The 13,052-nt window shown below is 40.2% G+C and overlaps 5 protein-coding genes across 5 annotated transcripts; 1 reads left to right on the top strand and 4 right to left on the bottom strand.

Moving 5' to 3' along the window:
- Positions 1-3,703: 3,703 nt before the first annotated feature.
- On the bottom strand, positions 3,704-3,928 carry N7478_010015 (uncharacterized protein; the record flags this gene model as incomplete). Its single annotated transcript, XM_056926229.1, has 1 exon — positions 3,704-3,928. One exon carries the CDS (start codon positions 3,926-3,928, stop codon positions 3,704-3,706), a length of 225 nt encoding a protein of 74 aa, XP_056775599.1.
- Positions 3,929-4,693: 765 nt separating this feature from the next.
- On the bottom strand, positions 4,694-5,593 carry N7478_010014 (SANT/Myb-like DNA-binding domain-containing protein; the record flags this gene model as incomplete). Its single annotated transcript, XM_056926228.1, has 1 exon — positions 4,694-5,593. The coding sequence occupies one exon, from the start codon at positions 5,591-5,593 to the stop codon at positions 4,694-4,696; it is 900 nt and encodes a 299-aa protein (XP_056775598.1).
- Positions 5,594-5,974: 381 nt separating this feature from the next.
- Positions 5,975-6,299, top strand: N7478_010013 (uncharacterized protein; the record flags this gene model as incomplete). Its single annotated transcript, XM_056926227.1, has 2 exons — positions 5,975-5,999; positions 6,049-6,299. The coding sequence occupies 2 exons, from the start codon at positions 5,975-5,977 to the stop codon at positions 6,297-6,299; spliced, it is 276 nt and encodes a 91-aa protein (XP_056775597.1).
- Positions 6,300-6,763: 464 nt separating this feature from the next.
- N7478_010012 (SANT/Myb-like DNA-binding domain-containing protein) lies at positions 6,764-7,918 on the bottom strand (the record flags this gene model as incomplete). The annotated part of the gene is made up of 1 exon (XM_056926226.1): positions 6,764-7,918. One exon carries the CDS (start codon positions 7,916-7,918, stop codon positions 6,764-6,766), a length of 1,155 nt encoding a protein of 384 aa, XP_056775596.1.
- Positions 7,919-8,786: 868 nt separating this feature from the next.
- Positions 8,787-9,125, bottom strand: N7478_010011 (uncharacterized protein; the record flags this gene model as incomplete). The annotated part of the gene is made up of 1 exon (XM_056926225.1): positions 8,787-9,125. One exon carries the CDS (start codon positions 9,123-9,125, stop codon positions 8,787-8,789), a length of 339 nt encoding a protein of 112 aa, XP_056775595.1.
- Between the last annotated feature and the right edge of the window lie 3,927 nt (positions 9,126-13,052).

The following is a 13,052-nucleotide window of genomic DNA, read 5'->3' as shown; positions in this document are numbered from 1 at the left end:
CAGAGCAACATTGTATCTTCAAGCGGCGGTTTTCTTAGCACTTTGATATTGCATATTGACTCGCAGCTATTTAACGATATTAAGACCCTCGCCACTCAACTTTTTTCCCCCAATACAGCAGACTTTAAGAGGGGAAAAGCGGTTCATTTTTCACAAGTTCATGCAGCACCAAAAAGTACTTAAGACTTGATTTTGTTCTCTGGATCATTTCCAATAATCAGATATCCTCTGCGAAAGATGACTCGTTCCTCAGCGGACTTCAGCAGCCAAGTTATAGACTCTTCCCTGAAGGGGATCACAGCTACACCCCATCTGACCATTGAGACCGAGACTGGCGGGGTTTCTTGGAACACTGTCCCCATACCGTTATCATTTATTCTGCCAACCTTTACACCCTTTCAGAACCTCACCGGGGGCATGACCACTATCACTTCTTTGGGCAGTGCACCTCAGATTACCTCAATTGCAACAAGCCTTGAAAACTCGGCATCCTTGGGATCTGCATCTTCGTGGGGCATTTTAACCTGGATTTGCGTTTTGAACGGGTTCTTACGCATTCTTGACGGGTGACGGTCCGTTAAGCCCAGGACTGGGAATCTCTATAGGCCCCTTGGGGGCTGCGAAGGCAATCCTTCAGAATAAATCAGAAAACTACGTGAGCAGAAATGCGGGGTCATAAGCTTGTGCTTATCTTCATGGCTGCCATGGAGCTATCCCTACTTCCCAGGTGGGAGCAGGTGTCCTTAGTCTAATCTGCATAAGTATGATGCAAATTTCTCTTGCCCGGCCTACATCTTGGCTCATTGTACGCTGGAAATGATCTCGGAATAGCAAGCCCAGTCGATCTTGATGTCTGCTCTTACTCTGGCTATGTACATGTATCATAAGTAGACTGTATCTAATAGTTCACTTTCAATGGCCGTTGCATTTCTACCATTTCGACTTTGCTTTCTTTGTCGCCTCTATTATCTTCCTCGCTGCAGTATCTCCTGTTTTATGGAGCGAAATCTAGAAATCTATGCAATTTCGTACTGTATCAAACAGGGTCATAGGTGACACCGGCTTTTCTCAACGCACACACAAGTGGTATGTCTAGGGAGCCACCGTGGTAGCGCAATGAACTGACTCTTCAGCTCCTCCGGTTCCACTTCCAACAACGCGAGAATCCAATAATTCCGGTTGTGTTATTGAAGATATGTTCACTTTACGCCGTGGGCTCCAGCGCTGCAAAGACAGCAAGCTTTACCGTTTGGGCCTTTCACCCAACACAAAGCCACGATTGGCAATGTTGTATTTTACTTGTACATGAGCCTACCTGCATCCAAATAACACAACACTCTTCAACACTCTTCAACACTCTTCAACACTCTTCAACACTCTTCAACACTCTTCAACACTCTTCAACACGAAGCCAATAAACCTTCGATCTATCGAAGCATCGATTTTTGAGTTCATAAAATTCCATGTTGGTTCACTTCCTCATAAAACAGTCGAAGTTCAACGTTGAGGCCGTCGCTGATATCGACATCGTGAGATTTGGAGAGTGCGGTGATCAAGTGTTGGTTTTCCTATCTTCACACTGGCCGTACGTAGTATAAACATAAACCTTAATAGATACTTCCCCTATAAAGAGCGCCTTTTGGTATATCCGGCTCACGAATTTTACACAAAAAGCTTGCAGATACACTCAATCACCGGCGATGACTTCAATGACAACCAGGCTGTTCAAACGTCCCCCAGTCAGAAAATCAATGCGCCAAAAACAATGTCGCCGCAAAACAAACCTCATGAAAAAAGCCTTTGAGTATAGCAAGATGTGTAACGCAGATGTATGCGTAGGGATTCGCATGCGAGATACAGGTCGGGTACATATTCTGTCGGCCGATTCATCTGGGTTTTGGGCTTTTCTTACTTCAAACTTGGTATGTTGCAATCTAACATTCAAGCAAAAGGATAAAGCTAAGGTAGTATTTCAGAGCTCGCACTACCCCACACCGACTGTGGTAACCGATCAGAATTTCGAGAGGGGCAATGAAAGCACAAAAATCACGCATGCGTGATAGAAGATTCAGGATGAAGGTGATGGTTGTCAAAATCAAATTCATTACTTTGATTTCTGTCACACTGTCATTGGCTCATGTGACATTGCAAAAATATATTTCGAAATTCATAAAAAGCCTCGTCGGCCCAAGCATCCGAATATTAGGTCACAATGCCCTACATGTATGAAGTAGACGTGTATTATACAGAGAGATAGTAATTCGTTCAGGTCTATGTTGATTATGAAGAATGGATAAGATCTCACTGTCCCCGCGTGCTCATTTAGCGCTGAGGCTGACGCGGGAACATCACAGAGTCTCATAAGACTTCACCTATTCTAGGGACCTTCAATGGTTTGGATTTTGTTACCTGACTGTCCTCAAACAGAGCAAACATACGTAGGCTCTTTTGTCCCTTGCGCCGGTTGAAAAAAAACAGAGGTAAAGAGGCTTGAGCAGTGCTGATAATCTCAATATTTTACTAGTAAATCTAGCAATTCAACTCATGATATCCTCATCGAGGTTACATCCCGACCTTTAGAGCCCTGGATTTTTTTCTGGACCCAAACACTGTAATCTGAAAACCCTAATCCCCCTTTTTTCAACGAAATTTCAAATTTACAGCATCTGTTTATAGTATGTATATATTTTGAAACAGCGGCATTCCATTGAATCTCAAGCGTGAACTAATGGGATGTGGGAAAGATTGGTATACCGTATACTTACTGAACAGCTATAATTGAGAATTTTCCATGGGAAGGAATCATCATTTATTGGTGAACTCTCGCAGTCAAGAAGGGAACAGGAACATGTATAGTTTGGCCGTAACGGGTTACCTGTCGCTGCCGTCTTATGCGTAAACGCATTAGACTGTAGTGTCAGAGAAGGCCCATCCGCGCTCCCTTGTAGGGAGGCAATGTGTCTGTATATTGCAATACCGCTTTCTATATACAGAGGGGGGTGGGAGGGACAAAGTCGACACTTGACTGCGTGATAGATGACGAGATACCACCAGGGGCAAGCAACTGACTCTTACGAGGCAGTTGTAGAAAAAAGCAACCCTCCATAATGTCGGTGTAGATTTCACGTGAGGCCGCAGGGCAGCTTGAGGCAACTCCAATAAAACTCCTTCCTTTATACCCACCTAAAAGAAAGGGCGAATAACGTACAAATGAGTGACGTTCCATGAGGGTTTAAAGGGTGATGCACATGGGGCCTCGCAAGCTTTAGGATGGGGCGACGGATGTTGGACCCAAACGAGGTTCCTGCGCGGCCTATTTTTTGACTCGGCCACAAGATTAATTGTGCTAAAAAGTCAGAATTGAGCCCGTCATTGAAGTATTCAAGCTTTGGAAGTGTTCATATATAGAGACAGTTGTAGATTCAAGTATGGAGTCTCGACATCTAAGCTTTTCAGAAATGTTACATCGGTTGGGTTAAGCCGTCGACCAGATAGGGCTGAGTAGGCGTTGTGAGTCACTGAGAGAACGGAATCTAAATACGAGGGGTGATGATCAAACGGATGCAGAAGGCGGTTCATTTAGCGGTCTTCGCAGCGGTGAAAGGAGAGACGCCAAAAGGCGGTGCGCTGATCGGTGCCCTTGGCGGTGAGAAGAGAATAACCTGTGTCTTCGTCCGGCGGTGTAGAACAAGACCGGTCAGGGCTAGATGCAGGAAGCGGTCGGCGTTGCGGTTGTGCAATCGTGGCTCTCAGCGGTGAGGCTGTGAACAATTTTCAGCAGGCGGTCTGTCGAGCGGCAGGATGAACCTGGTAAAGGACCCAAGGCGGTGCTCAAGGCGGTGCTCAAGGCGGTGCTCAAGGCGGTGCTCAAGGCGGTGCTCAAGGCGGTGCTCAAGGCGGCAACTTGGACTTCAATCTTAGGCGGCATGCCATGGCGGTGTACCAGAGCGGAAGCAGTGCACACCGACAGCTACCTAGTGGGACCATCGTTACGTTGCGGCAGTTCAAATCTGTAAGATACTATTTGTGCTCTTGAAGCTTTGATCATGTGGCCCATCACTAGTTGGATTATATTTTGGAAAGTGCCGTCGGTCAAAACTTGTCCCGATCTTATTTCGCACAGCGTATAAGAAAGTGTATAGAGTAGATATATCATACTTAGAAAAGACAGGATGAATTTAATAAGAATATGCGTGCAATCAGCCATGCCGGACTAGGCTCTAAAGGGCTAAAAAGGCAGGAACGAGGGTCAGCGTCGGCCTAAGTAAGTACTTTTCGCCTATGGGAGCCGCTCTCGGTGGAATCAGCTGCAAAACTTGCTTTTGCAACCTCATTGTATGGAGGCCGGCCTACGAGTCGCTAGACAACTTCTTCAAACCTGCGAAGGCCCCAAGACCCCATAGCATACCTGATAACGTGTCATGGATGTCTTATAGTACGCCTTTCCTTCATCCGTACCCTCGATCCTCAGCATTTCCTTTGTCCGGATACCACTGGCCTTGCTGACAAGTTTGTGCCAAAGCTTAGTTTTATCATCATACGGCCTACCTTTACATCTTTCTGGCAGCTCATGTGCAAGTAGCCATTGAATTCAAGCGGACAGTAGTTCATAGTTTGTGAAGTAATTATTTACAGGGAAAGAATGGTTGTGTATCAGCAAACCGATATACTCTCTCTTTCTTTCTCTTGCGTGCTAGTTCAAGACGGCGGTTGGGTTTTTAAGCCTCGTGCTCCAGTGCACTTGTATGGAGCCTTTACTTCTCCCAGGGAATTTCTGGCTAAATCGCGTGACCACTTCCGACCAGGCCAGATTTTCCTCCTTCCTAAGCTTTACCAGAAGGCGATCCTCTTCCGCAGAAAAAGGAAGTCCTTTTCTCGAAGTGCGAGAAGGCTCTGCGTCGACCGCGTTGGCATCCGGTAATGATTGCACAGAGGCAGTCGAAAAATCTGCATCGCCTGCGACAAACCCTAACGACGATGCGTCATGTGAGTTGGTTGAACGATGGAGGCATTGGGACAAAGCACCCTGAAACAGCCAGGATAAGAACTGCAGTTGCTCTTCAACTGGTAGAGAACAGAAATAACCTCGAAGAATAGGAAACGACATTCTGGCTGAATCTTTCGCTCGAGTACGACGATCACCTTTGGAACTCTGCCGCCGTGCCTTCATTGTGCTTTTTGAATTTAATCGCTTGTCACGGTCACGAATAGCTTTACCCGACGAACGAGACTTCGCCTCATCGTTAGAAGTCTCTTCACTTGTCGGGGCCCGCTCCAGGTCTCGGAAAATAGGACTTTCCACAATTGCGGGACCAATTGTTGTATCGCAACACACGCTGGTCAGAGCAGAGTTTTCTATGTTTTCAAGACCAAAATGCTGACTTGCAGTACAGTCAAGTCCCGGGAGACCGCTGTCAAAAGCAAGTGGTTGCTGGAACGCTGGAGCAGTGTGATCGCAGATCGTCGGACGGTCCTCGTCTGCGAGGCTCGGCAAAACCTGCGGTTGCAGAATATGCTCGGATTCGAATGATTCAATTCCGCGATCAACGCATAATTGCTGAAGCTCCGTAGCATCTTGGCGCTGAGTGCTCATCTCCCGTGATAGATTATCGTTGAAGCAAGCCTGCACTGGCGGTCGGGGAAAGAGAAGATGTCGCTCAAATTTGTGAGAATGAACATTGGCGTTTACTGCAGCTGCTTTGCTGAGGTTGGAAGGAGGTGGAGTCGGGGTGATCGAGACCGGTTAGGTAGCGGGAAATGTTTTGAGAATCCCGCCGAGATTGCGATTGATCTTGGATAGGAATCAAAGGATTCCACGACCGGAAAGACTCCAATCGAAAACTGTCGCTTGACATATCACGGAACAAGGGGTTTGGAGCCACCCACTTCTACTATTAGAAGTCTGCTTGAAAGTTTAGGCAGGGCGGCGGAACGGGCAGTAAATGGGACACAGTGAGCGGATGGGGGACGAGGAATGGGGAATGGAAGCATTCAGGGGAGTATGAGTGCAAATTCTTCGTCCGGGCAGATTTTTGTTCTCTCTTATAGATAGCAGCGACGTTAGTACCGAGGAGTACCGCTCTCAAATTCTCGATGCGGAAATGAAAGGGTTTCGCGTTGTCTTTGACATATTCATTCCTCTAATGTGTCTCTGCTTTGCCGGTAATTTCTTTGTCGTCGACACAGTGCTCAACGGTGATGTGATAGAGAAGGCCCAGGAGAAAAAGCGGACTCTAGACGGGAGAATGGTAGAGCATTCAAGTCAAAATGGATGTCCTGATAAACAGACAGAGGTTTAAAGGTTGGGTATTTATACCAAATTAGAATGTTCAGACTCTGTTTATACCCGATCCTTCGACAGATTTGCAAGCATCGTTCTCGATCCTCATACCAGTTTTTTCATTCTCGGTTGATCTCGTTCATGGTCGGTTCTATGATGGCTGGATATGAGTCTGATCTGAGTTGACAATGTACTAGTGGTGTCGGGTGTCATGTGGTGGAAGGTTGACAAATGTATCTACTTATTGAAACGACTATCTTGACTATGTAGTGGAGAGTCAGCTTTCGTCGCTCAGACTCCTTCTGTGGCCTGAGGCATACTTGGCAAATCGACGGTTCATGAAAATCACAGACGCCCCGCCTCTGTGAACTGACGATATGAAAAACGGCGTTGTAGTCTCACAAAAGATATATTCTCTCGAAAGAGTTTACTCTGTACATGGCAACGCAGAATTGAAGAAGATGTCATTTCCCTTGGTTCCCGCTAAGATGATCGCTCTTTTTTCATCGTCGTGCTCCAATAGACCTGTATGGAACCTTCACTCCTCCCAGGAAACCTTTGAAGAAATCGCGCAACCACTTCCGACCAGGGGAGAGATTCTTCCTCTCTCAGCTGCACCAAAAGGCGTTTCTCTTCTAGTGACCAGCGCAATCCTTTTCTTGAAGAGCAAGTAGGCTTTCCGTGGGCATTTTCATCGCCTACGCTTGATTGGTCAGCCAATGAAGTTGTGACTTCTTCTCTCTCGATGCTCTTCGATACTGATGCAGATTTCGGATCAGAGGGCAAATGAAAGCATTGCGACAAAGCACCCTCAAACAGCCAGGATAAAAACTGGAGTCGCTCTTCGACCGGTAGAGAGGAAAATTGATCACGAAGAGTAGAAAACGAGGTTGCAGCGGGCCTGTTTGCTTGAGTAGTTCGGCCAGTCTTATCCATGTGGCGATTGTTCACGACGACGGCAACTTTGCTGACTTTGGACCGCTGCCGCCTAGGGCTCGTTGTCCTTTGCGAATGTGGTCGCATGCTGGGACCACGAACCCTTTTATCTGACGGAGAATAAGGGGACACAACGTCCGAGGTCTCATTTCTTGCCGGGGTCTGCTCAATATCTTGGATATGATCGTCGTCCAGGATTGCCGGGTCAATTGTTGCGTCGGAACACTCGCGGGTCACACCGAAACTTCCAGCATTACCAACATTAGAGCGCTGACTGGTAATGCAAGCGAGCTCCGAGCCTAGATCATGACATATCATAGGATAGTCCTGATCTCCAGAGCTTGGCAAATCAGGCAGTTGCAAGATATCGTCGAAGTCGAACGCCTCAACCCCAGGGTTAACGCATGGTATCTGATCCTCCACAGCAGATTGGTGCTGAGTGTTTATCACCTGTGGTAGGCTATCTTTCAGGCAAACCTCCGACGGCGGTCGGGGAGGAAGGGGGTGTCGCACAGATTCACAAGAGTGAACATTTGTACTCTCTGGAGCCGAGTCGCTGGAATCGGAGAGAGGCGAGGTGGCAGTGATCGAGACAGGACTTGGGTATCGACAGATATCGAGCGAATCTCGCAAAATCTGCACTTTGTCTTGAAAAGGGTTCCACGGGCGGAAAGAATCCAATCGAAAGCTATCGACAGACATATTGTTCGAGAAAAGAAAAAAAAAAGCAGCTGATCGAGTTCACGGCATATGATGAATGAGGCCACTCGTAGATAGAGAAACGCAAACAGGGACTTTGGGCAGGGGCAGAAGGAAGTGGGCAGTGGAAAGGGGCAGGATGGGAGAACTTGGAATTGCTGCGCTGAGTGTCATTCTGGCGGACTTCGGCCTCTTTATAGGACGCGAGGCGCGGTCTGATCTGCTTTTTTCCCTGCTTAGATGATACGGATCGGCTCCTGCAACCCATGCCACTCCGTCCACAATTTGCGAAACCAGGATATCACGATATTCTCGCATCCGCGAGGTTAGAAACCCCATCAATCTCACCAATAGCCCCCAACCAATGATCTCTTCCACGGTCGTCGCTTGCTCTGTCCTCCAATCACCAGACTGCGTGGTTGTGGGGTCTTACCCTAGCTTGAACAGGTATTTGCCTCACTAATGGCGCGGCATTTTCGCTATTGGCTCGTATTATGGTTGCAAGCTGTCATGTCTAACCGATTGGGCGAGGGTGGGCCGGAGAGGCCGACGATGACGACGACGACGGGGTCGAGACGGTTGGGAGCAAGCGGCCGAGATGAAATCTGCGACGCCAAGGGCTATGCAATGTAACCTCTGATGTCTGATGGGGTTTCAAAGGGGCGGACGAGGTGGAGTACGAAACGCCGAACAGGGTACGAGGGGAAACCCGGGAAATTTTGCGACAAGCGAAGGAAGCAGAGGAAGAGAGACGTTTTCATGGGAAGGCCTTGCTGGCGACAGGCAACTGAGATAGCTTCGTAGCCAGATCCATGGTGAATCGTTTGGAGAAGAGCGGGACACGCAGCCACATGATGGCAAGCATGCGATGTCAAGCACACCCAATGCGGTAGAAGACTGGATCAGGAATCACGTCGGTGTTTCTTCCCCTGGGGCGGCCGGACAACACGGCGTCGCCGACGTAATGAAAGGGGCAGTGCATCAGGCTGAAGGTCCATGCGCAGGAAGCGGCGGGGCCGGCGAAGAAAGGGATGCGGAAGCCAGGCAGGGGTGTCGAAGAGGACGAAGTGCGTCGACGAGTCGAGGGGAGGGCAAGCGGTCCTTTATAGATGGATGGCAGATGACGGGGGGCGGTAAAAGCGGCCAGCGTGGGCACTAAGCCCGAAGCGGGGTCGGAGGTGGGACGCCATACCCGAAGGGGCAGGGCCATGGCGGAAGGCAGCAGGCGGTGGGGGGCGGCAGAGCGGCGGTGCAATGGGAGCCGTTTTCGGCGGCCCGCTCACCGTGTCAGACAATACTAATAATACTAGTAAGATATATAATATATAGAATATAAAGCCTATTATAGATCTTCCTAACTAGTCCTCTTTAACTATCTTATACCTAAAGTTAGATATAACTAAACTCTAAAGACAATAAAAGGAAGAATATTATTATTAGTATAAAAAATAAGGCTATTATAGTAAGGATTATTCTATCTATATAGCTTATCTTATAGCTAAGGCTATAAGTAGAAAAACTCCTATTATAGCTAAAGTAATAGAGCTAGAAGCAAATACTAAAATAGAAAAAGATTAGGTTTATTATTAGTCTTTTTAATAAGTAGAGAGATATTAATCCCTAAGTTAAATATAGAAAATATATCTATAAGTAAGAAATTTATACTTAAAATAAAGATAGCCTTTAATAAATATTCTTATCCTATATTAGTATTAGGTAATACTAGAGCTACTAGATTTATATATATAGATATAATATTTATTATATCTTTAGAAAAATTTAGATTAAAGAACGATTATCTTTTAGTTCTAATAATCCTAAAAGACTTTAATAGATATAAAGATAAGCCTATTACCTATAAAATATAATTAAATTTAATAATAAATAGATAGAAGATAACCAGACTATCTTTCTTAATTATAGATATAGGTTAATATTATATAATCCTAGGTTAGGACTAGTTTATATAATACTATATCCTAATAAACTATTATAACAATAGGCTTATTTAGCTAAATAACCCTATTCCTATATTTAAAGAGCTTATATCTTAAGAAGAGTCTCTAGAGTCCTAATTAAAATATAGCTACTTAGCTAAATAATAGTATAAGTACTAAGAATTATAAATAAAGATAGATAGGGCTTTAACTAGTATTAAATTACTTCTAAAATAGCCTAAGAAAATATTATTCTATCTTCTTCTTCTCCCTAAGATTATAATAATTAGAGTAATAGGATTCTATTAATATATAAAGAAGATAGATATAGAGATCTTTATAACTTTACTCTATAAGATTAATTATATTATTAAAAAGATATCTCTATAAGAAAAGATTATAGAGATTAAGAAGAAGATACTAATAGTATACTACTACTTAGTATAAGTATTTTCTAAACTAAAGTTAAATAGTATACTACTATAGTAGGATAGTACTAATTATATTATTTAGATAAATAGTACCTTTAATCTTATAATGGTTACTAAGTTATCAGGCTAGAGAGCTATAACTAGACAAAGATATTGGATAGTAGAGATTAAATAGAACAGTTAATATATAGAACTGATTCTTATAGGATAAGAATTGTAGCTATTATTTATATATTTTAATATTACTAGAGCTTACTAGAGCTTAGGGTAGTTATATATTAGTAGATATATTATAGTAGATTCACCTATAGAGTAACTATAAATCGTATTTAAATTATATCCGAAGAGATTTAGGAATCCTATAATAATTTATTCTCTTCTTTTAATAATAGTTAACTTAACTATCTATATAACTTATATTTAATTGGATAATTTATATCTAGTAATATTATATTAAACAAAGATTCTAGGACTAATATTACCTTAGATATCTTTATATATAGATATAAATAAAGTAATATAGGTTCTTTAATATCTTTAAGATAAGAGCTTCTTTCCTATCTTTTTACTCTTATCTTTTCCCTTTTCTTAACTCTTAATTCTTGACTCTCTATCTTTTTACTCTTTATTTTTATCTTATTTTATTTTAATATATCTAAGGCTATTACTTCTAATATTTTTAGTAATCCTTCTTATTATAGTAGTTATTATATAACTAGAGATAAAGGTTAGGTTAGAGATAAAAATAATAATAATAGTAATAGAGATAATAGGATTAATAGGAATAATAGAAGTATTATTAGTACTTCTATTAGTTTATATCCTCTTTATAATTAAATTACTTACTCTTCTTTTATATTTTATATTAGATATATTACTAAAATAGCTCTTTATCCTCCTAAGGATATTATTCCTAAGATCTATTATAATTAGGATTATATAAACTTAATTACTTATATTTTATATAAAGAGTATAGTAAAAATTACTTTTAGGTAAGGTTTTTCTTTAAGTTATATTTAATTTAGTACTAATTTATCTTAGATATCTTATAGAATTTATAGTAATTTATATTAGCTTTAGTTAATTCTTAATTAGATATATAAAGTTTAAAGTAATAGTATTACTATAGTAATTATTAATAGTATTATATTTATCTAAAATAAGGAAAGTAAGATTATAGTTATAAAGGGATCTACTTATCTCTTAATATCTTTCTAAAAGATAATCTTTATTTATTTTTCTAGTTATAAGCTTTATTTTAATTTATAGAATATAGATTAAGCTATAAGGGTATATACTATATTTATTACTAAATAATAGAAGGAGTTAAATATTAAGACTAATCTATCTTTTACTTAGTCTTTTTATTATTCTAATAATCTTTTATATCTATAGATTAGTAATACTAGTTTTACTTTCTAATAGAGTAGTATTTAATCCTTTTTTATAGAGATTATAATAGGATATTAGTATAATATAACTTTAATTAGGATTATTTTAACTTTAATTATAATAGTAATAGTTATTAATATTAAAGTATTTATAACTTAATATAGAATTCTATAGTAATTTATTATTTTTATCTTATTTATTCTTCTCTTTTTTTAACTAAGTAGCTTTATTTAGTATAGCTTTTCTTTATCTAATATTAATTTAAAGATAATTTAGAGGGGTTTTAGAGGGTTTTTAGTATTATTAAGATATTATTTTATAAGCTTAGTTTTTCTTAAATAAAGTTATTATATCTCTTATATTTTCTAAATATTCTACTAGTTCATATTAATTATATTCTAAGAACTATCCTATCTATTTTATATAGTAATATAGTATTTTATTAAAGACTTTTTTATTTTAAATCTCTTTAACTTCTTATTCTTCTTTATCTTTAAGTTTTAGTATTAGTATTTATAAGTTATTATTATTTTAGCTATTCTATAATTTAAGAAGAGAGATAGAGAAGATATTATATAATCTTAAGTATTTTTCTAGTAATATAATATAATAGATCTAGGTATTAATTTTTATAAGGATATAGAAGAATCTAATTTAATAGGGGAATAGCTTCTTTTCTTTAGCTTTAAAGTAAAGATTCTTTATTAAAAGGAATATAAGGATTTCTACTTTAAAGTCCTTTAGCTTATAATTTTTATTATAGGATTTTTATTGTGTTTTTTATATAATTTAAAGTTTATTTATAGTCTTTTTATAGATATTCTAGAAGTAATTTACTTATTTTTTAGTATTAAGGGTCTCTTTCTTAAGTATTTTATTAAGAGTTTAGATTTAGAAATTAGGATTATATCTAAGTAGTATATAAAAAGAAGTCTTATTAATTAATATATTAATAGTATTATTATATATAAATTATACTATCTTAATAAGTTAAGTCTAGTTTAATTATTCTTTATTAATAAAATATCTATAAAGGGCTAAAGCAGAATTTATATTCAATTAAGCTAGGCTACGTACTATATATAAAAAGCTTAAAGAGAGAATTACTAAATAGATATTCTATATGTTAGGTTATTATAGTTATATATACTATATAACCTTATACTAAGTATTAGCCTATAATAGTATTCCCCCTTTAGGATAGTCCTTCTTATATATATTATAGTTATATTCAGTTATCTTCAGGCCTACAATAGAGTCAAAACGGGGCCGAATTATCTTTTAAAGACATCTAATATAGAGTAATCTTGAACGTTACTAAGACTCTGCTAGGTCTATTCTATCTAATCTATTTATTTTACTAGGGCTTTATTATA

This window comes from Penicillium angulare (genome assembly GCF_028827245.1).
Source record: "Penicillium angulare strain IBT 27051 chromosome Unknown utg000007l_segment0_segment0, whole genome shotgun sequence".
In the NCBI taxonomy this organism is placed as follows: Eukaryota; Fungi; Ascomycota; class Eurotiomycetes; order Eurotiales; family Aspergillaceae; genus Penicillium; species Penicillium angulare.
The sequence above is the reverse complement of the archived record's forward strand: the minus strand, read 5'-3'. Positions and strand labels throughout refer to the sequence as shown.